The following is a 20,738-nucleotide window of genomic DNA, read 5'->3' on the forward strand; positions in this document are numbered from 1 at the left end:
AGGAGGAACTATACCGTATAGTTAATGCTGCGGTTGCGTAGGTGGCAATATAAACAGCCACACACAATGAAAAACATGGAAAAACTGTTAAAACATGCGCTAAAGAATCATTTGTGCGTCTTAAGATATGAAGCCTAGACGGGTCAGCTGCCGTTACTTCCACCGTGAAATGAACTATCTATATGGTGGTGTGTTCCGGTAACGCATTTGCTTCCATGTCAAAAGATGTCGGAGGAATCGATGTTTTCGATGGGGGTTATTGATTTTCGGCAAACTTTTTCTCGATGCTGATGTAATGATGGCGCATTTCATTGATGGCAATGATTTGCTCGGAGGCAACTGCGGCAAACTGTCCAAAAGCGACTCGGCATTTCCAGCACCTTATGACGAATAATTTCTCCTCTAGAATTTCCAGTGTCACGTCCTGCACAAACATGTTCCACCCCTCCCAGTCGGGGTGCTTCCCGGTTTAATTGGCAACCGTTTCTCTCAATTTGTTCTAGCCTGGATGTCTGTTATCTGTGCTTAAAACGATTTCAATTATGTTTTGAAATGGAATAAGTCCGCACATATTTTACATAAGACGCACATGAATCTAAAAATCAGTGCTACAAATGACTTCTATGCGAGTTTCACACATATTAATTTGATTGTATGATAAAATCGATAAAACGCGTTTTCGACGCTTTGCAAAATCGTACGAGAATCTTGCAACCGTCACTTTCGAAGACAACCGCATTGGCAAATACACCATGAACTATGCTTCATAGCATCGCACCACCGCGGCACTACCGTCGCAAGATAGTATTCACATAAAAGATGAGGAAATGAGAGCATGTCCATATTGGAAATAATGCACATTTTATGCTACAATATTGCAATCCCATAGGGCTTGCTCTAGATTCATATGTCGGTCATCCCTGTTGGATAAAATCAGCGGCACATCCAACCGGCTTCCGGCACCGGAAGCGTGCCACTCCAACTTCGCTGCCATCTGCGGCGGCCACTTCCTAGTCGACCGTTGCGCGCGTTTGTGTGTCGAAAGTGCGATCGATGTGTCACTCTTTTCGGCCAAGAAAAGAGAGATTTTTCCTGTGCTGAGAGAGCGTCGGAGGGGGACGGCAATTGCCTGCCTGCCCGCGATAGGTATGGAGTGCAAGCGAAGAAGGAATATACCCAAAGCCTCAAAACATCACGCATTAGCGAATTACTCGACGGCGGCGGCTAGAGGTCCAATTCGTCGCTTGAAAGAGAGTCATATCACCGCAGCAAGCCACATCGGTATAGTCGTCTATCCCGTGGTCTGCTGTTGAAATTATCATCAATTTTGGTTCAATTCCGTAATCAAGTTAGATTGTGATTTCAGTGCGGACAGAAAGTGAAGAAGTTGGTTCTAATTAGCAAAACATTCGCAATCAATACATTGTTGGATAGTGCGAACAGTTTAGTTTGGTGACTAGTCAGCGTGAAGATTGTTCTTTAAATGGTGAAGAGTCTGAAGGAGAAAATGAATCGGTTCCAAATACCGAACGACCTAAAGGACGATCTCGTCTATTGCCAGCGATCTTTACGTCATTTCGTCAAAGTGCATCAGGTAGGTGCCCGGGGAGGAATGCGGGATGGTGGACTTTTTGATTAACATCGATCGCAAAATCATTATCTTTTAAAGGGAAGGGAACTCGTGCGAGAAGTTGAACATCAGAAAACTATTCAGATTTGAGTTCACGGTCACACACACAGGTCGTAGTCACGTAGTCGGATTCGAAAAGACATTTTACGACAATAGAGAAGCTTCCGTACGGAATGGGCACATCTCGTCTTAGCAACCCACTTCCGGCACATATTTCCGAGACTTTTTTTTTCGACCATCAGAATATTTTCCTGTTCTGATGGAGCATGGTATGTTTTGATCGGTTAATTCTGGCAGTCCATTCACACCTACACAACCTTGTCGGAGCATCGAAGAGTAGTTTAATTTTGTTGCAAATCGAACGGAATGGGGCACTGAATGTGTGACGCGTGCTGTTTGTTGCTTTGATAATGATGTCGCCGTCTGAAGACGACGGACCGGATGGGATGGAATAGCGACAACACCGAACAGAGAATCTTGGCTGAATTAATTTACCCTTTGCTTCCTTGCAAAATTCATTACTAAATTGTATACACATGAGACATGCGTTGATTGTTTTTCCTTTTCGTTCACAGCTGCTGGCATCGAAGTTGGCCAATGGATTAACGCAGAGTCAGGTAAGCGATTGGTGTCGTGATTTTCCCCCTCGTACAGCAAAGATTGATAAATTAGGAGCCGTTTTTCGCCTGTGGGATGCATTTTTATCATCGCTTCGCTGGTTTGGTGGTGTGGGGTGGGCGCTCGCTATTATGAAGCATAGCAGAGCAGTCGGCTACCACAATGAGATTCTACGTGCCACCAAACCAACACAAAACACGCGAGACTGGTGGCACTGCAGAATCCAGCTCCGATGGTATGCATTTTCTGTTGATAAATAATTGTTATCCTAATCGATTTGGGTCGCGTTTGAAATGTTCGAATGATTTGGGAAAATTATTGAATTGATTTACTAACATAATTGGAATGATTTTGTTGTTTCATTCAGCTGAGGATTCCCAATCATCTACGAATGGCTCTTTTTGAGCATAATTCTATTCAGCGTTAATGACATAAGACGGAGTTGAGCTGCGCATGTATTGGTGCCGCTAGAGCTCAGATTAATAACTATGAAATGATTACTCCCTCAGACAAAACGTGTACCAATCTTTCACTTCTGTGATCATACGTAGGAAAACGAATGTTATTTTATAACAGGTTCCTGGATCGAAGTTAACAACTCGTTGCAGATTAAGAACCCAAATACAATTATTAAGGTTTTCACGTTTCCCAATATGTATATCCTTTTTTCTTCTTCTCAATATGTGACGTAATTTGTTTTAGTGTTTTTGTATAAAAATGGAATTATATTTATTAAATGCCCATCCCATTTGAAATAAATGAACATTTAGAAAGTGTAACTCGAGAATACTTTTGATGCTGCACAATAGACAATTTTTGTTATAATCTCGCCTGTTGAACACCCTGTGTGCATGAGATAAATCATAAATCTGTCGCACAACTTGACATGATCCATCGAGTGACGTCAGACTAGTGACTGCTTCTTCTCGGTTGGAAATTTAATGCTAAATAAATTAGGACTTAATCTAATATTACATTCACATCCACTCATTCTCATTGTAATATATGATTAGGTAACATGCTGTGAATAATTAAGATATGCTTAATAAATTTAATGATAAGGAGATTACATTATTATAAACAAGCAGGAGGTCGTGGGTTCAATTCCAGGCTCGTCCCTTTCCTACTTTGTATTTCTATCTTAGTTCTTTCTGTGTGTCACGTTCTACCAAAACGATTCCTACTGTTATAACCTCCCACACAATCCCAAAACCTCCCGTGACACCTATGAGAGGTCGTTGAGTTCTCTACATCTTTCTTAAGTAGGTGCTAATGCTAAAAGAGATTACATTTTAATAAACCAGACTTAGAGGTCCACCTACAGTGGATGGCACCCTTCTTACATGAGGATCAGCATCAATTCATTTGGTAACGTCGTCGATGCTGTGGCCTTTTTCACCGACAGTATCTGTCGTGCATTTGCTAAATATCCATGTTCCGATTGTTGGAACTGCACGAAAGCCCGCGTGGTCCAATCACAGGTTTCGAATACTTATACGTCGCCGTTCCTCTGCACTTCGTAGATACTGCAATTAGGGGAGACTTGATCCCCTTTTCTGATTTCCGATGTATTACAGCAAAAAATTAATAAACATACGCGAATTTCACACAGACTTTTAAGAAATATAATATTTAACTTTTCTGATGTATGACAGTCCTTAAATTATTGTTGTTATTGATACACAATCGTTTTTTTGGAGTGCTGCCAAAAATCGACTTTTGAAATATTCGGGGGAAATTGATCCCTCTCCAAGAACTTGCTTTGATAAAATTAGAAAGGTGCCCTCAGATTTTTTAAATATTTTTCCGACAAAATAAGCGGAATTTTCGAATTGCCATGCGTATACAAGAACGATTTTTCTTATTGAATTCGACAGCACATGCAATTTTAAAATTTGGGAAGGCTTGATCCCCTTTCTATGATATTTACGCAATGAATATTTTTTACTGCAAACTCTTCATCAAATCTGTCAAATCTATAAAAAATTATATTTTTTTTTATTTTTTCGCCAAATTTTTGTATGGGTGACTAATGAATAAAGTGGGATAAAGTGTCCCCATATTGGGGCAATAACTTCAAATCCAAATATCCTAAAACTGATGGAATGTTAACATTTTCATCAGTACAGATCATTAAGCATATTTATTATAGACACTATAGGCACCGACGAACCGACGTGTCACTGGCGCTCTCTGATTGTCTCACACTTTTTAACGGTCATTCGCTTTTGCGGGCGATCGCTCCTGTCAAATGAGCTAAGACACAACTCCGCTGCAATGTTAATACACGTAAGTTGCTGGCTGAGCTATGAAAACTTCGCGAGCCATTATGGGGGTGGCGGTAGTGTTCGATGATTTTTCATCATGGCGTCGTGGGCAGCAAATTTGAATTATTTTCTATGAAGTGACACGTCGGTTCGTCGGTGCTATAGGTTCCATAGACGAGCGCAGGCACGGTTGGGTTATTTCGATTAAGTGTGTTTTTCCACTTTTTCGCAGTGTACCACGCGAATTTGACGTCACACGCTGCGTTGCTTGGGTTGCAATAGTGACGTCATGCTCGTTTGGCTACACTAACTGACAGTTCGTTTGGCTAACACTCGCCTTCGCCTCAGCTCGTCTATGGAACCTATAGTGTCAATAATATTTATGGCTTCGTGGTGTGAAAAACGCTAACTGCTAAAAAATACGCTAGAGCAAAACTACTTTAGTTCTCGATAAAATAGGGGATAATCAAGTCTCCCCGGGGATCAAGTCTCCCCACCTTTCCCTATCGTTCCACCTACAACAAGCAACAGTTCAATAGTGCCAGCAGTGTATACAGAAGTTATAATCAGTTTTTGTATTCCCGATACATCAGCAGCACATACACAGCGAAATCTGCGTTTAAATCCCAAGCAATTCTGGACAATTGTTAGGTCTTAGGACTTAGTCATTTTTCCCATCAGTGAAGAAGTGTGCCGAGCAGGGAATCAACTTTTCTTGGAAGCGCAAGCGAAACAAGCGACAAAAGAGAACCAACGAGCAACGACAAAGCTTTGTTTTTGTCGGAGATAATAATGACAAAGATCCGAAAATTTTGTCAGCAACAAAAAAGAACTAACTTTTGCTAACTTTTCATCCCGTTCTTTTTCATTATCTCTACAGCAAATTTCTGCTATCATAGTTTCTGCTTTTATGGAAATATTCGAGAATCTAACTATGGTTACGGAATTAGCGTCGTATTCTCGGAAATACCAGAACATGCAAAGCAAATGATTCTTGTCATATTATGTTCGGGTTCTGATAAAGGCTTTTCGTGAGGTGCGTTTGTCAGTAACAAACTCTGTTGGCACATACTGTTGGCCACATAGGGTATATTGTTAGGCGTTTCTCAAATATTGATTCCCTGGTGCCGAGCGATCCGGAAACTGAAATTTGAAAAATTACGTCGGATCAACTCTAGCGGATCCCTTCGTCACTCTCCATCCTGGTGTACCACACGGGAGTAATCAAGGACCATTATTGTTTTCGATATTAGTCAACGATGGGACACTGGTGCTACCACCTGGAGTGAGGCTACTCTATGCTGGTGGCCCTTATCAATCTGTGCAAAAAAGCTTCGTGCGCTTTGCAATCTCCCTTGGCATGATGGCCAATATTTCACTCCTTATAAAAACCGCTGTCGGTTGCTTGGGCTGGATACTTCAGATGTTCGACGCCGTGCCGTACAGTCCATGTTCGTTGCGAAAATCCTGAATGGTGCTTTTGACTCTCCAGCAATACTCAACAAGCTGAATTTTTACGCTCCTATGCGTCCGCTGAGGAGAAGGGATTTAATTCAGCTTGGTGCTCGAATCAGTCGTTATGGTCAGCATGATCCAGTTCGATATTTCATTTCATTTACTTAGTTTACATCTAAACAGATAACACTGAATCAACAATTTGACGGCACAATACACGGTTTGAGGCCGCATCTCTCCATCCTCGGATACGCCCCACGCTCGCCTTGTACATGACACATTTGGTGCGGTGGCGAATCTTTTTTGACCGCAGTTTCTTCTGGAGCCCGTAGTAGGCCCGACTTCCACAGATGATGCGCGATCGTATTTCACGACTAACGTTGTTGTCAGCCGTTAGCAAGGATCCGAGGTAGACGAATTCCTCGACCACCTAGAAGGTATCCCCGTCTTTCGTAACACTGCTTCCCAGGCGGGCCCTTTCGCGCTCGGTTCCGCCCACAAGCATGTACTTTGTCTTTGACGCATTCACCACCAATCCAACTTTTGTTGCTTCACGTTTCAGGCGGGTGTACAGTCCTGCCACCTTTGCAAATGTTCGGCCGACAACGTCCATGTCATCCGCGAAGCAAATAAATTGACTGGATCTGTTGAAAATCGTACCCCGGCTGTTACACCCGGCTCTCCGCATGACACCTTCTAGCGCAATGATGAACAACAGGCACGAAAGTCCATCACCTTGTCTTAGTCCCTGGCGTGATTCGAACGAACTGGAGTGTTCGCCCGAAATCTTCACACAGTTTTGCACACCATCCACCGTTGCTTTGATCAGTCTGGTAAGCTTCCCAGGGAAGCTGTTCTCGTCCATAATTTCCCATAGCTCTACGCGGTTTATACTGTCGTATGCCGCCTTGAAATCAACGAACAGATGATGCGTTGGGACCTGGTATTCACGGCATTTTTGAAGGATTTGCCGTACAGTAAAGATCTGATCCGTTGTCGAGCGGCCGTCAACGAAGCCGGCTTGATAACTTCCCACGATCTCATTCACTAATGGTGACAGACGACGGAAGATGATCTGGGATATCACTTTGTAGGCGGCATTAAGGATGGTGATCGCTCGAAAGTTCTCACACTCCAGCTTGTCGCCTTTCTTGTAGATGGGGCATATAACCCCTTCCTTCCACTCCTCCGGTAGCTGTTCGGTTTCCCAGATTCTGACTATCAGTTTGTGCAGGCAAGTGGCCAGCTTTTCCGGGGCCATCTTGATGAGCTCAGCTCCGATACCATCCTTACCAGCTGCTTTATTGGTCTTTAGCTGTTGGATGGCATCCTTAACTTTCCTCAAGGTGGGGGCTGGTTGGCTTCCATCGTCCGCTGAACTGACGTAGTCATCTCATCAAATGTTCCTTGTAGTGCTGCTTCCACCTTTCGATCACCACACGTTCGTCCGTCAAGATGCTCCCATCCTTATCCCGGCACATTTCGGCTCGCGGCACGAAGCCTTTGCGAGATGCGTTGAGCTTCTGGTAGAACTTACGTGTTTCTTGAGAACGGCACAGCTGTTCCATCTCCTCGCACTCCGCTTTTTCCAGGCGGCGTTTCTTCTCCTGAAAAGGGCGGGTCTGCTGTGTCGGCTTCCGTCTATAACGTTCCACGTTCTGCCGGGTACCTTGCTGCAGCGCGACTGCCCGCGCTGCGTCCTTCTCCTCCAGAATCTGTCTGTACTCTTCGTGAAACCAATCGTTCCGTCGACTTCGACCCATATACCCGACGTTGTTCTCCGCTGCGTCGTTAATGGCTGCTTTAACTGTATTCCAGCAGTCCTCAAGAGGGACCCCAGCGAGCTCATTCTCTTCCGGCAACGCTGCCTCAAGATGCTGTGCGTAAGCAGTGGCGACCTCAGGTTGCTTCAGTCGCTCTAGGTCGTACCGCGGCGGTCGTCGGTACCGAACATTGTTGATGACGGATAGTTTTGGGCACAGTTTAACCTTCACCAGATAGTGGTCAGAGTCGATGTTAGCGCCACGATATGTCCTGACGTCGATAATGTCGGAGAAGTGCCGTGCATCAATCAGGACGTGGTCGATTTGTGATTCTGTCTGCAGTGGTGATCTCCAGGTGTACCGATACGGAAGGCTGTGTTGGAAGTAGGTGCTGCGAATGGTCATATTCTTGGAGGCGGCGAAATCAATTAGTCGTAGGCCGTTTTCGTTCGTCAGCGGTGAGCGCTGAACTTCCCAATAGTCGGTCTAAACTCCCCCTCTTGGCCAACCTGAGCGTTCAAATCTCCTATGATAATTTTGACGTCGTGGCTTGGGCAGCTGTCGTACTCACGTTCCAGCTGCGCGTAGAATGCGTCCTTATCATCATCAGTGCTTCCGAAGTGTGGGCTATGGACGTTGATTATGCTGAAGCTGAAGAACCGGCCTTTGATCCTCAACCTGCACATTCTTTCATTGATCGGCCACCACCCGATCACGCGCCTTTGCATATCGCCCATCACTGTGTGTTGCCGCAGCTCTGGTAGATGGTATGATTACCTCTAAACGTTCGCACCATTGATCCCTTCCAACAAACCTCCTGCAGCGCTACGATGCCGAATCCACGGTCCTTGAGCACATCGGCGAGTATGCGTGTGCTCCCGATGAAGTTGAGAGATTTGCAGTTCCACGAACCGAGTTTCCAATCGCTAGTCCCTTCTCGTCGCAGTGGTCTTCGCCGATAGTTCCGGTCCGTACTCTCTTGTTGATTGTTCGTTGCGTGAGTTTTTTTTTGTTGGCTTGCAGGGCCTGACACCAAACCCCCTAAATTTCCGGAGGACCATTCCTTCTTATTTCCGGTGGACCATGGTGCACAGTTTCACTTAGAGTCCCTCGCTGGCACTCGGACGATGATCAGCCGCCCCTAACATGGAGAACAGACGCTGTTGTGAGCCGATCCTGACATGGAGAACAGACGCTCAATAAGATTTGCACCTTCGGAGAGGAGCAAACCCCCCCTTCCCTGTCAGCATACGACCATAGTTCCCACCGGGGTTGGTTACCCGATCTTCCCTAAGGTTGCTCGTATCCCGGCCAGCACCGCGGGGAGGTAGGGATAGGAGTTGCTGGGTAAGAGGCTAAGGACCGCGAGATGGGGTCTATTTTATTCCTTCAGGTACGCGAAGTACCAATGGTACGCTTTACCCAGCATTTGCCGTGCCTTGCCTTGCGAAGGTAATGGAAATCTGCAACTAGACACCTGGGGAGGCGAACCCAGGTAGTGTGGGGATGGGATCACCACTCCCGACCCACTAAAACCAACTCCTTCCTCTCCAGTCATTCCCCCGGCCCGCAATTAAGCAATACTTCGAGGGATGACTATTGGGCATTGCGCCACTCATAGCGAGACTTTCGGGTCCCCTACTTCTGAGGTGACGCAGAGGTATCTGCCCTTGGACACTCCTGCCAGGCCTAGCGAGACTACACTCAATCCGTCCCTGGCAGCCGGATCACACTACTGCCTAAGCAGTCACTCTGACCACACGTACCATGCGAGTCTGACTTGTGTGCTCGCTCGTACATTCAGTCCCTTTCGCTTGCACCACTTGTGCACCACTCTTTTGACATTCAGTCTCTCACTCAGTGGGGGTTGTAATACCCCCATCTCCCATTTATATCCACTCTGTGCGCCTCCCCATCGTTTGGGCATGGAACACCCGACACGTCACGCGTGCCTAACACTCACCTACCCGGGCTTTGATGCTGCCAATAGGTCTCGGACAGGTGCTTTGCAGGCAGCACCCACCTATTGATATTTCGAAGCCCAGGTAGTCCTCAGTCAGTGTGGTGGTCTCCCCATCCTGCAACGAGGTGGCACCACTTACCTTACATGTCTCCAATTTCTGAGGTGCCGCAGAAGCATCAACCCCCCGACAGTCCTGCCAGTCATAGCGAGACTTTCGTGTCCCCTACTTCTGCGGTGTCGCAGAGGTATCTGCCCCCCGACACTCCTGCCAGGCCTCACCAGACTTCAGTCATTCTAACACTACCTACCATGCGTACCATGCGAGTCTTACTTGTGTGCTCACCCATACACTCGGTCCCTCACTCTGTGGGATTACGAGTAATACCCCCAACTCCCATTCGCTTGCACCACATGTGCACCACTTGGGGGTGTGTGGGTACCACCCACTGCCACCCGCTTGCCGCCGAAGCAACCCTCACTCTGTGGAACCTGCACAGACTCCGCTAACGCCCTGGCAAATTGTTTCACCCCCCAGGTCATTCATCCCCTCGGCACGGGTCGCCTGACATCTTGGGATTCGGGGTTAGGGACGCCATATTGTCAGTTTCAGTGTTGTACTGTCGACCTGTGCGCCGATCTACTTTGAGCCGGCGGCGGCGGCGGCTTAGCCGGCGCCACGCCGCAGCTGCTCTCGGCGGCGGCGGCTCGGATCGGCGCGGTTTAAAATTATCCTTCAAACATTTCGTCGGTGGGTGACGAAAATACCTTCTTTAAATATTTGCTCTTCGACATGGCAATGTTCAAATAGGGAACGTAATGCCAACCAAAAAGTTCAGATGAGAAAATGTCAGCAAGACATACGTGAGATTCCTAAAGACATTTTCTGAGAACTTTTCCAAGTGTTTCTTATCCAGAAAATCTAAGATACGTATTATTCATTCCGCAGAACTTCTGGATAAGGGAATCTCTAAAACTCCTAGGTAAGGAATTCTTGTAGTGAATAAAAAAATCTGGGAGAATAAAACCCCCTAGAATTCTTGAGTTTCAAAGTAATTTTTGTGTAAGAAGCTTTTTAGAAGTCAAGTCGCAGTCGAAGTCAAGGAATTTCCTATTATTCATAGGAGAATATTTCTTCATAATTCGTGAGGAAGAAATTCCTTAGAGTTAACAGAGAGAAAAATTATCTGGCCAATAATGGTGCAAAACTCACCAAGAACATAAGAGGATTTTTCCAAATTCCTGAAGGAGAAATTCCTCTTAATTTCTGGGGAAGAATTTTTTTCTAGCTAGAGCGATTGGCATGATCTTTTGGAAGGGCAAAAGGGAAAAGGGAAAATCTCCTGTAAGATGAAATTCTCCGAGTTCTGAAGACTAAATTCTCTAAAAATTCTAAAGCAGGAATATATCACAATTCTTGTATATCAAGCTCCTACAATTCCTAAAGAAGAATTCCTCCGACATATCAATTGTAGAAGATTTCCACAGAAATTTAAAAAAAAATGAATACATGGTTTGAGGTGAGAAGGTAGGCTGTAGTCCTTTATTTTTTCCGGATGGGGAAAGTCCTTAGAACTCCTGATGAGGAATTTTTAGATATGGAAAAACCAAGTAGATTGGAAGATCAATTTCTCAGAATTAATGGAACAGGAATTTTCTAGAATTCCTGAGGAAGAATTTGTACGGAATACAAGGAAAAAATTGCAGTATGATGGAATCCAAAGTTCCCAAAAATCCATGGAGGAAGAATTCTCCATGATATTCAAAGGTGTACTGGGTACATAATCAGAACTACTGGGAAGGGATTCTCCATAATTCATAAGGCAGAAAAAAACCCTGTTTTCTAGTAATATGAGCTTACTACACTGAAAAAAAACTTTGTAGTAGAAATTACAACTTTGTGGTAAAATTTAGAACAGTACCGACGTTTTTCAACCGAAGGGACAAATCGCTTAATTTAACCATAAATCTAGTTAATCTGATTGATATTATTTTCTATTTTACCACAAAAAATGTTATTTATCACAGACTCAAATAAAATAGTTGATTTTACCACACAATTTTACTATTTTTTCAGTAAGAATAACTATGTAAGTGGTTGAATATACTATTTTTATCGTAAGATAGACCATATTTTAGTCATTTTAAGACGATTGGCACTTCGGTTGAAAAACGTCGGTACTGTTCTCAATATTACCCCTAAGATGGTAGTTTCTACTAAACAATTTTTCTCAGTGTAGAATCCTTGAAGAAGAAGTTTCGCAGAATTGGGTTGTTGAGCAGAGAAAAATATGAGGTTTTTTATAGTTTAACATAAAGAGCATGCTTTTCTGATCTCCAACATATTTTTATTTTGTTTGTAAACCTTTTATTTTCATTTTTGTATAGCAAACAATAAGCCATTTTAATCGATAGAATGACACTAACATTCATAGAATGACAGTTGGCCCATGCAGCATAGGAACAAATTTTTAGTTCCATATAAATTTAAAATGCAAATTAAAAATAGTTCCGGGGCTCCAAAAATTCTGAAAAATTGGGGTTAGGCTCAGTTTTTTATGCAGATTCAGAATATGTAAAAACATGTATACCCCTAAACAACCCAATTCCTGGGGGAGCATGTGCACAGAATTAAGGAAAAATCAAGTTTCCAAAATTCTCAAATGGGCAATTTTCCAAACTTCTATGAGAGTAGTTCTTAGAAGTTCCTGTAGAAAGAATCGATGATGGAGGAGTTTCTAGCATGAATTTCCAAAATTCAGAGAGAACAAATTTTTCAGAAAGTGGTTTCTTAAAAATTGTATCAGCAAGATTTTCTGGTTTGGTACTAGCTATGTAAAAAGGTGTTTTCTAGCTCTTCTATGTGAAATGGTTCAATGGCGGTTAGACATTGCTAGAAATGCAATGCTGATCAACGTATCGCACGATCTTATAGCGCATTACATCAAAATATCTGTCAAAATATCAGTAATAAAATCAGATTTAGTTAAAAAAGATACCATATCCGGTGAATTAAGAGAGGGGGGAACTCTTGTATTAAGTTCGATCAATCAATTAATAGTTATGATTCTGCTCGACTTTGTGACCTCCGTCGTTCAAATACAATGGCTCACAATCTTTTCGTTTCCTTAGCTTCTTCCGAGCAAATAAAATAATAAACACAAAGGGCCGTTCCCCAATTTTCACGAATAATTTGAAAGGACTCGCCCCTACCGATATAGAATAAAAATGGATATTCTTTCAACATTTATTGCATTGCAGTTCATATAAGAATTCCCTGAAGTACAGGTCTTGGCCTCCTTCAGAGCTGCTAGCTTTTCTAAATCGTTTATGTTGATTGTGTTATTTTTTAATTGAATTGGATGAACGTTCAACAATGTTTCCATTTCAGTTCTTCCAATAATTCACTGGAATTTAGGCCTGCACGGGTAGGGGAGACCGGGCTAGTTGGCTGAACTTTCCTATCGGAATGTTCTAATTAATAATCTAAATATACACCCTTATTCTAGTTTACGTACGAACGCGCTTTCGAACGAAAGCTGATGCGCATTCTCGTTTACGGTAGCCAAGGACGGAAATCTTCGTTTTACTATCAGTTGCATCGATGCTCAGTAGGCAGCTTCGTCATTGATTCGTGTTTGTTTTGATCAGACGCTCGGCAATGCAGGCACGAACATCTCGCAGCATGCTGTCAAACTTTCATACCAAATTTACCACCCGATCCTCAAAAGCCGATTGATAATCGAGCGTAAAAAATGAATATCTACTGGGGCTGAAATGAATATTTTGAATTGCGGTTGATTTGCACCGATAAATGACGATTATTTTACTGTATATACTAAACAGATGCATATATTTTAGGAATCTAACTTCGAAATGTTGAATCCATGCACCACAGTATGAAATGATATTCATATTTTGAGATTTCAAATTGAATATCAATGTGCCAAGCTGAAGATTAATTTTGACACCGCACACAACAACGCTGACATCGAAAGTCGACGCTTGCTGCTGTTCGTGCACATGCCGTCCTATTCATTCGCACATTCAAATTCGGGAAGGACTAGCAACTTGATTGTATGTTGGGTGTCAGCTGTTTGAGTGTAGTTGAAATGACTTTTTCTGTCCCTGACGGTAGCAAAATCAAATGGGGAAACGATTCGAACGAGCTGCATTCGTTCGAAAGTTTCGTTCGTCCGTAAATAAGAATAGGGTTGATAATCTAAACTAATTCTGGTTCGACTTTTCAAAAAACGGTTTTCTCTGTCGTAAATATAGTCTTGGGCACATTTGTGACATATTATCATCGATGAACACAAATTGAGGAAAAAGTTATAACAAAACAAATGCGGCGGAAAAAATCGGCCAACCAACCCCAGGGCTGGAGTAGGTTAGCCGAGTGTGTCTAAATATGTGATACACATCAAATCAATCAGTGGAAAATGTTTTGAAGTTGGAAAAATGTAGTGTTTAAAGTTTTGTAATTTTTAGGCACGTAAAATATCTTAACTCTTTACTTTTGAGTCTTTTTAAAATATTTTTAATGAACTTTTTACAACTCTCGCTACTTTTATTTCCTCTGCCAGAGCATACTTGCATTTAATATAATTTTCTCGAGCATTTTCTCTTCCTTCAATGCTACTTTTATTGCGGAATCGGTAAAAAATTGTGTCGATTGGTATTTACTAAGTTTTCAACTCGGCCTAATAGACCACACAAAAGTCGGTCAACCTACCCCACGAGATGTTTTCGAAAACAATCACAATTTACAAACACAAAAGTGAGGTTAGCCTAGAAACATTTATACCGTTTTGTAGGATTTTCAATACAGACTATAAGGCCTATACTTCAGGGAATTCTTGGGTTATCTTGGATGAAATATTATATTAACGAATATGTTCACCCCAAAAGTTCAACTAATGGACGTAGTATCATATTTAAAAGAATCCAAAGATCTATACATTAAGTGAAAAACAAGTAATATGAACCAAAATTCTTTCCTCATTATTATTCGTTTTACATCTTCCCAATAGGCAATTTTCGGTTTGGATATTGTCTCGACTTCCCTGGGCATAAAAGTATCATCGTGCTAGCCTCATGATATACGAATGCTAAAATGGTAACTTGGCTTAGAAACCTCGCAGTTAATAACTGTGGAAGTGCTTAATGAACACTAAGCTGCGAGGCGGTAATGTCCCAGTGGGGGATGTAATGCCAATGAAGAAGAAGAAGAAGAAGAAGAAGATGTACATGTTCTTTCAGCGGCGCAGCCGAAATTTTTCAAACGTATAAGGAACGGAATTTTTCTTCTAACAAATCGAAAGATATGACACCCCAAAGGCAAATTATTTCACCTGCTCGCCTAAAATTCACCGGCGGCTCGGTGAAAAAATTGCAGCGGCGCGCCGGTCAAAAATGGTGGCGGCGGCGGCGCTTAAAAATCGCCGGCGGCCGCGGCGCAGCGTGGCGGCGCACAGTTCTAGTACTGAGCCTGACGATATGGCCGGATTTACACCGTTACGCACTACTTCCAAGTATCCATATCCCAACGTAACGGGCCCGTCGTGTCTATGCGCCGTGAAGTGCTCCCTTTGGTCTTGGCCATCACTATCTTGTAGGCGTCACCCCACGGATTCGCGTTGGCTCCTCCGCATAGGTTGTCGAAACACATTCTCTTACTGCTCTTGATGGCCTTGTTAAACCAGTAGGTATACCTGGCGTCTGCCATTTCTCGGCAGTAGGGATGAAACGATACCACTAAGGTATCGATACTTTTACTTTAAAGTAGTATCGAATAAAAGTATCGATACTACTAAATATCGAATCAAAAGTATCGATACCTACTCGTATCATATGAGTAATACATGAATTTAAAGTAAAATTATTTTGTCACTAACAAGTAGTTATCCATAATTTAGCTGTAATGAAAAAATCTGAAATAATAAAAGTAGTTGCGCGTTGCTTTCGTATTGAGTGGTGTGCTCTTGAAAACGCGAGTAGATTCAAATTTAGATTCCGGGAGGGTTTTCTTAAAGCACTTTCACATTACTTTTTGTCCATCGAATCTATAGTTAACTTACCTAGAGAGTGTGTAAACACTGTAAACAGCGAAACACATTTTAAATGTAAACCAATTGTTTTAAAAGTAACATAACATTAATAGTTACTGTATTTCAAATTCATGTTCCTTTCGATGTAAATCTCTGATGCTTCTTCAATAGGACTACTAAAAAACAGCCCCAAATATTAATGATAAGCCAAGATTACCCAAGATATTTGAGTAATTTATTTTTATTTTATTTATTTATCCAGTATTACCTTTATGCAGGGGGAACATAATAAAGTTTCAATATATTCTTTCGTTAAGATTAATATCCCAAAATATACAAAAAAAACTTACTTTTCATTATTTGCATTCTGCGGCGACGAAGAATTATTTCTATTGTACAGATGGCTCTAGAAAACGGGAAGGGTTGCTTGATCGTTCAATTTGTTTTAAAATTGAACGAGTTATTCAAAAGTGACAAGGGTATAAGGAAATGTATTGCACGAAATAGCGGCGGTCTGTGGTGTGGACCAAATCAGGTTGAGACAATGTTTATAACACCTTTTGTGGACAAATGGATGTTAAGAGACTATGCTTAAAACAACTTTAGAATGGTTCAGCTCATTTGATATATTATTAAATAATTTGGCAACCCTTCCGTGCCGTCTTCCGCTTAAGCTACATTTAAAATAGAAACCAATATTCTATAACTGACTTGGATTGAAAATCGGCCACATTTCCGTTTCTCAATTTCAAGTTGATCATACGAAATCATTAAAATAAAACTTAGTTCGCTTTTGTAATTTTCACTAATAGTTTATAGCAGTTAGCAGAAACAAGTGTTGAGCAGAAAAAAAATTTGAAAGTGTTTATCTGATCAAAATACTTTTTAATTTTAGTAAAAGATTATTACACAAAAACAATATTTCTATTTATCTGTATTAGATTTAACGGATTTTGAATTGAGTACTCAAAAGATTCAACTACTTCAATTCGATACGTACTTGGTATCGGGACTCAAATTATCGATTCCAAAAGTACTTGGTATCGGATCAAAAATATCGAGTATTTACTCGTATTTACTTGTATCGATTCATCCCTACTCGGCAGGGCTTTCCTAGGCATGGCGGCGTCGCACGCGCGTTATAGGACAGCTACCAACGCATCCCCGCTTAGACCTTCAGTGTTGGCTTCCAGCGTTCCAGCTGCTAGCGTTCATCATTGACTTGCACTGCGTCGAGCTTCACTAGCACCTCTAGAAACGCTTGACCTCTTCGATTGGTGCAGCGGCTGTCCCACTCCACTGCCGAAGCGTTCAAATCTCCTGCTATGACGATGATCATCTGGTTGAACTGTTCTAATGGCCACCTTGGTGGGGCATAGCAACTACAATAGAAAACACACCATTAATCTTTGGAATCGCGACATCCTCAGCAGAGGAGTGTACCACCTCTTGGGTCGGGTACCGTCCCGTCGTGTAAATAGCCGCCATCCTAGACCGTTATCGACAAGGACGTTGTACGGGTCGGACAGGAGGGCGACATCGGTCCTCGACTCCTAGACCGACTGCCACATCAGCTGCTGGGCAGTTGCACAGTGGTTAAGATTCAGCTTACTTGTACGGCTTCTTCTTGTTTCTCTCTCCGATGGGACACGCTTGCTTTTTGCTGGCGCAGATGAGGCACTTTGGTGCCTTATCGCATTCCTGCGCCTTGTGCTCTTCCTCACCATACCAGACAGCCATCAAAAAGCCAAATTACGTTATTGCCTTTCCAACGCAACAACAATGTTGGACCGAAAGACTATCATTTCACTCCAAAATCGAACTTTTTATAGAGCTCCCAGCTCGTCGAACTGAACAAATGTCTGTCAGTTCGTGTGTACGCGTGTCTGTGCACACCAAAACCGAAAAACATTGGTCACTGTTTCATATAGTAATTCTTAAGCGATTTTCTCGCAATAACAATGAGATTCCTTGACTAATTTACTAAGTTACTTAAAATTACCAATCCCATTCAGGTTTCCAAGCTGAAGCGTTATCTCCAGGAACTGGAGGCGGAAATTATCGACATCGGAAATGAGCAACAGCCCCTGGTTGGCGAACTGGACCGCCTCGTTCGCGAGTACATCAAAGAAACGGCCGCCAAGGAGTTCATCGACATCGACCGCGAAATGGCAAACGGGTTCGTCACACGCGCCCTTTCCGTGCATTACGAGATGTCCTTCAACACGAGGTACACGCCGAAAACGGTTAGTGATCGTTTGACGGAAGCCCAGCTGGTTCATAAGTACGAGTGAGTATCCCTGCTTTTATCTGGTGATTATTTCAAATTTATTATCTTCATTGTTTGCAGACTTGCTTCCTTCGATGAGCCGCAGCCGAAGAAAGAAAAGGACGAATCCCAAAGCAGCAGCGGTTCTTCAATCTCGCCAACCACCACGCATCCCTACAATCAAAGACAAATCTCGCTGCTCAAGCCGAAGGAGGAACGCGTGTGCTCCGCCAGCAGCAAGAATCTCCCCCCATTCAACAACATAACTTTTTCAAACGCCAAGGCCATGGTCAATGAACAGGCACTCAAAAAGATCGCACCGGAACGAATCGCTGTCCCGAAGAAGCTCATCAAGGTTCCACCGAAGATCGAAAATCTGCCGCGTCCTGTTGCCAAACTACCGGAAATTGATTGCTCCAACGTGAAGCAAGAAGAAGATTACGAACCACAGGAACTGCCGGCCACCGTCGCCAAGAGTCGTATGAATTTGCTCCAGGCGCTGAACAAAGCCAAGAACAACAGCCTGAGCATAAAGGCCGAACCGGAAGAGTCCCCGAAGCCAGTGGTTCCCACTTTCAGCGCTCGTCAAAAGCCCATGCCCAAAACCAGGAGTGATCCTTTGCCTGGATCGAGCAATAAGCGACCATCAAGTGGAGCCTCATCGGACTCTTCGCCGAACTCGCGCTCTTCCACGCCGCTCTCGGTCAAAGTATCGGACGATTCTTCAACCGATCGTGTCCCGATGCCCATCGAGGAGTACTACGAACCGCAACCACTGCACATTGACGAGCTGGAGCAGTCGGTGTTTTTGAAGTTCTTCGGACTGCTCACGCTGGAGGAGAGCAAAGCGCTCACCACAAGGAAGACCGAGCGCAAGCGCCGCAGCTGCAACAGCACCGAGCGGAAGGATTTTCACTACGGAAAAATCGACTACTATGAGCAGCAAATGACGCACATCGCTCGGCGCCGGAATAAACGACCGATACTGTACTCGCCGCCGTCCACGCGGGGCGTTAAAAAGCGGCAGCACTTTGACCTGATCGCTTCCAATACGGGGGCAGGATCAGCTCGAGCTGGGACGGGAACTGCGACGTCCGCAACAACCAGTCAACAGAAAGATCAACAAGCACAGCAGCAGCAACAACAACAACAGCGGGTTGGAAGCGTATCGACTGCGGAAGGATCGAAGTCAGTGCTGGCCGAATTGGAGAATAAGATTTGCATTGTTTGTAACAAGTCAGGTGGGTGTTGTCATAAAATGATAAAATTTGATAATTAATATTCAAAATTGGTGGCGTATGCATGGAGGGATGGCAAAGTTTCATGCAGAATTTTGATCCTTCACCCATTTCGCAATCTTAATGTGAAAATTTGATATTTTGTATATATAATTACGTTTTTTTTCATTGTAGGTTCATCGGACAGTCTGAGCGCGTGTGTCTATTGCTGCAACATTTATCATTTGCGCTGCCACAGCAACAGTATCTTCAACCCGCAGCTACTTCGCCAGCGGGACAACATCTGCCCGGTCTGTCTGCAGAAAAGGCAACAGATGGCCGTGGCGCTGCAGAACCAACAGCGGGGTAAATTTCAACAACCACCACATTACTAGACCTTGTTAGATATTCGTTCGTATGTGTGTTGTACTAAAAGTACAACAATAGACTATTGTGTATTAAATGTTCATCCGTAGTTTTGCAGTAGCGAAGTAGGTTATGTAGTCCAAAACGTTTTCCCGAGTAGGAACCAAAATCAAGTGGCTCTTGTCTACCATAGTTGTTTTTTTTTTTCCGTTACATTATTCATCTTCCAAATTTATCATTTCGTTTCGCTTGTTTTTGTTTTCTTTTCTCTTCTGTTTTCCTAACCTCGAATCTGCACCACCCCGCACATATGCATTTACCGCACACGCACGCATCCACACCCACCATAGATCAAATGCTGCGGAAACGATTGCTTCGCCGCAATGCGCAACAGCGGGCGCGCAATGAGCGGCTCCAACAGCGGATGAATCTTCTGGAGCAGCAATTCACGGCGAAGAAGGTGACTCGACGGAGACTACAGGACCAGGAGCGCACCACCCGGGACCAAATCGCACAGTTGATGAACTGCGTGCGATCGTTGAGGCACGAACAGTGATGAGTTCGTTTCATCTTGAACCGCAGTATGACTCGTCCATTGTGCCGCCGGTACAAACATTATTGCGTAACGTTCTTCCACACCTTAATTTTGGATTTCATTTTATCCCTTTTTCCGTTTTGTTACATTGTCTTTTTGCTGATTTTTTTTTCGCAAGAAACTGCCACATTTAGTTCTTAATTATGTTTAATTATTTATATAAATATCTGCATTATTGTTGCGGCCGTCGTTAAATAATGAATGGCTGGCTTTGAGGAGATTGATAAAATTTCTCGATATATTTATAAAGATTGTAATTTCATCTGCTAGCAATAATCATATCGCCAGAATGTATTACTGAATCATACAAAAATGTGAATTGGAAATAAAAGCAGTTATGATTAATTGTAAACTATCGTCAACAAGTTTTTTGTTGTTATCACAAATGCCTGTCTTTTTTTTTCTTGTGCAAGGGTAAATGGAAATCTGCAAACAGACACCTGAGGAGATTAACTCAGGTAGTATGGGGATGAGATCACCCGACCCACTAAAACCAAAACCCTTTCGCCTGTCCGTATCCTCCGGCCCGCAATTAAGCAATACATCAG

At 43.2% G+C, this 20,738-nt stretch overlaps 1 protein-coding gene across 1 annotated transcript; it reads left to right on the forward strand.

Annotated features, from left to right (window-relative positions):
- Nucleotides 1-1,178: 1,178 nt before the first annotated feature.
- On the forward strand, nt 1,179-20,542 carry LOC134207789 (uncharacterized). The gene is made up of 6 exons (XM_062683695.1): nt 1,179-1,594; nt 2,206-2,247; nt 17,759-18,033; nt 18,094-19,253; nt 19,425-19,595; nt 19,946-20,542. Exons 1-6 carry the CDS (start codon nt 1,484-1,486, stop codon nt 20,149-20,151), a joined length of 1,965 nt encoding a protein of 654 aa, XP_062539679.1. The 5' UTR covers nt 1,179-1,483; the 3' UTR covers nt 20,152-20,542.
- Nucleotides 20,543-20,738: the final 196 nt, after the last annotated feature.

This window comes from Armigeres subalbatus, chromosome 1 (genome assembly GCF_024139115.2).
Source record: "Armigeres subalbatus isolate Guangzhou_Male chromosome 1, GZ_Asu_2, whole genome shotgun sequence".
NCBI lineage: Eukaryota > Metazoa > Arthropoda > Insecta > Diptera > Culicidae > Armigeres > Armigeres subalbatus.

Bases quoted from the DNA above. Each gene is read 5' to 3' on its own strand.
- LOC134207789 (XM_062683695.1), top strand. From the start codon at position 1,484: ATGGTGAAGAGTCTGAAGGAGAAAATGAATCGGTTCCAAATACCGAAC. The intron at 1,595-2,205 runs GTAGGTGCCCGG...TTTCGTTCACAG, and splicing joins ATTTCGTCAAAGTGCATCAG to CTGCTGGCATCGAAGTTGGC. The intron at 19,254-19,424 runs GTGGGTGTTGTC...TTTTCATTGTAG, and splicing joins CATTGTTTGTAACAAGTCAG to GTTCATCGGACAGTCTGAGC.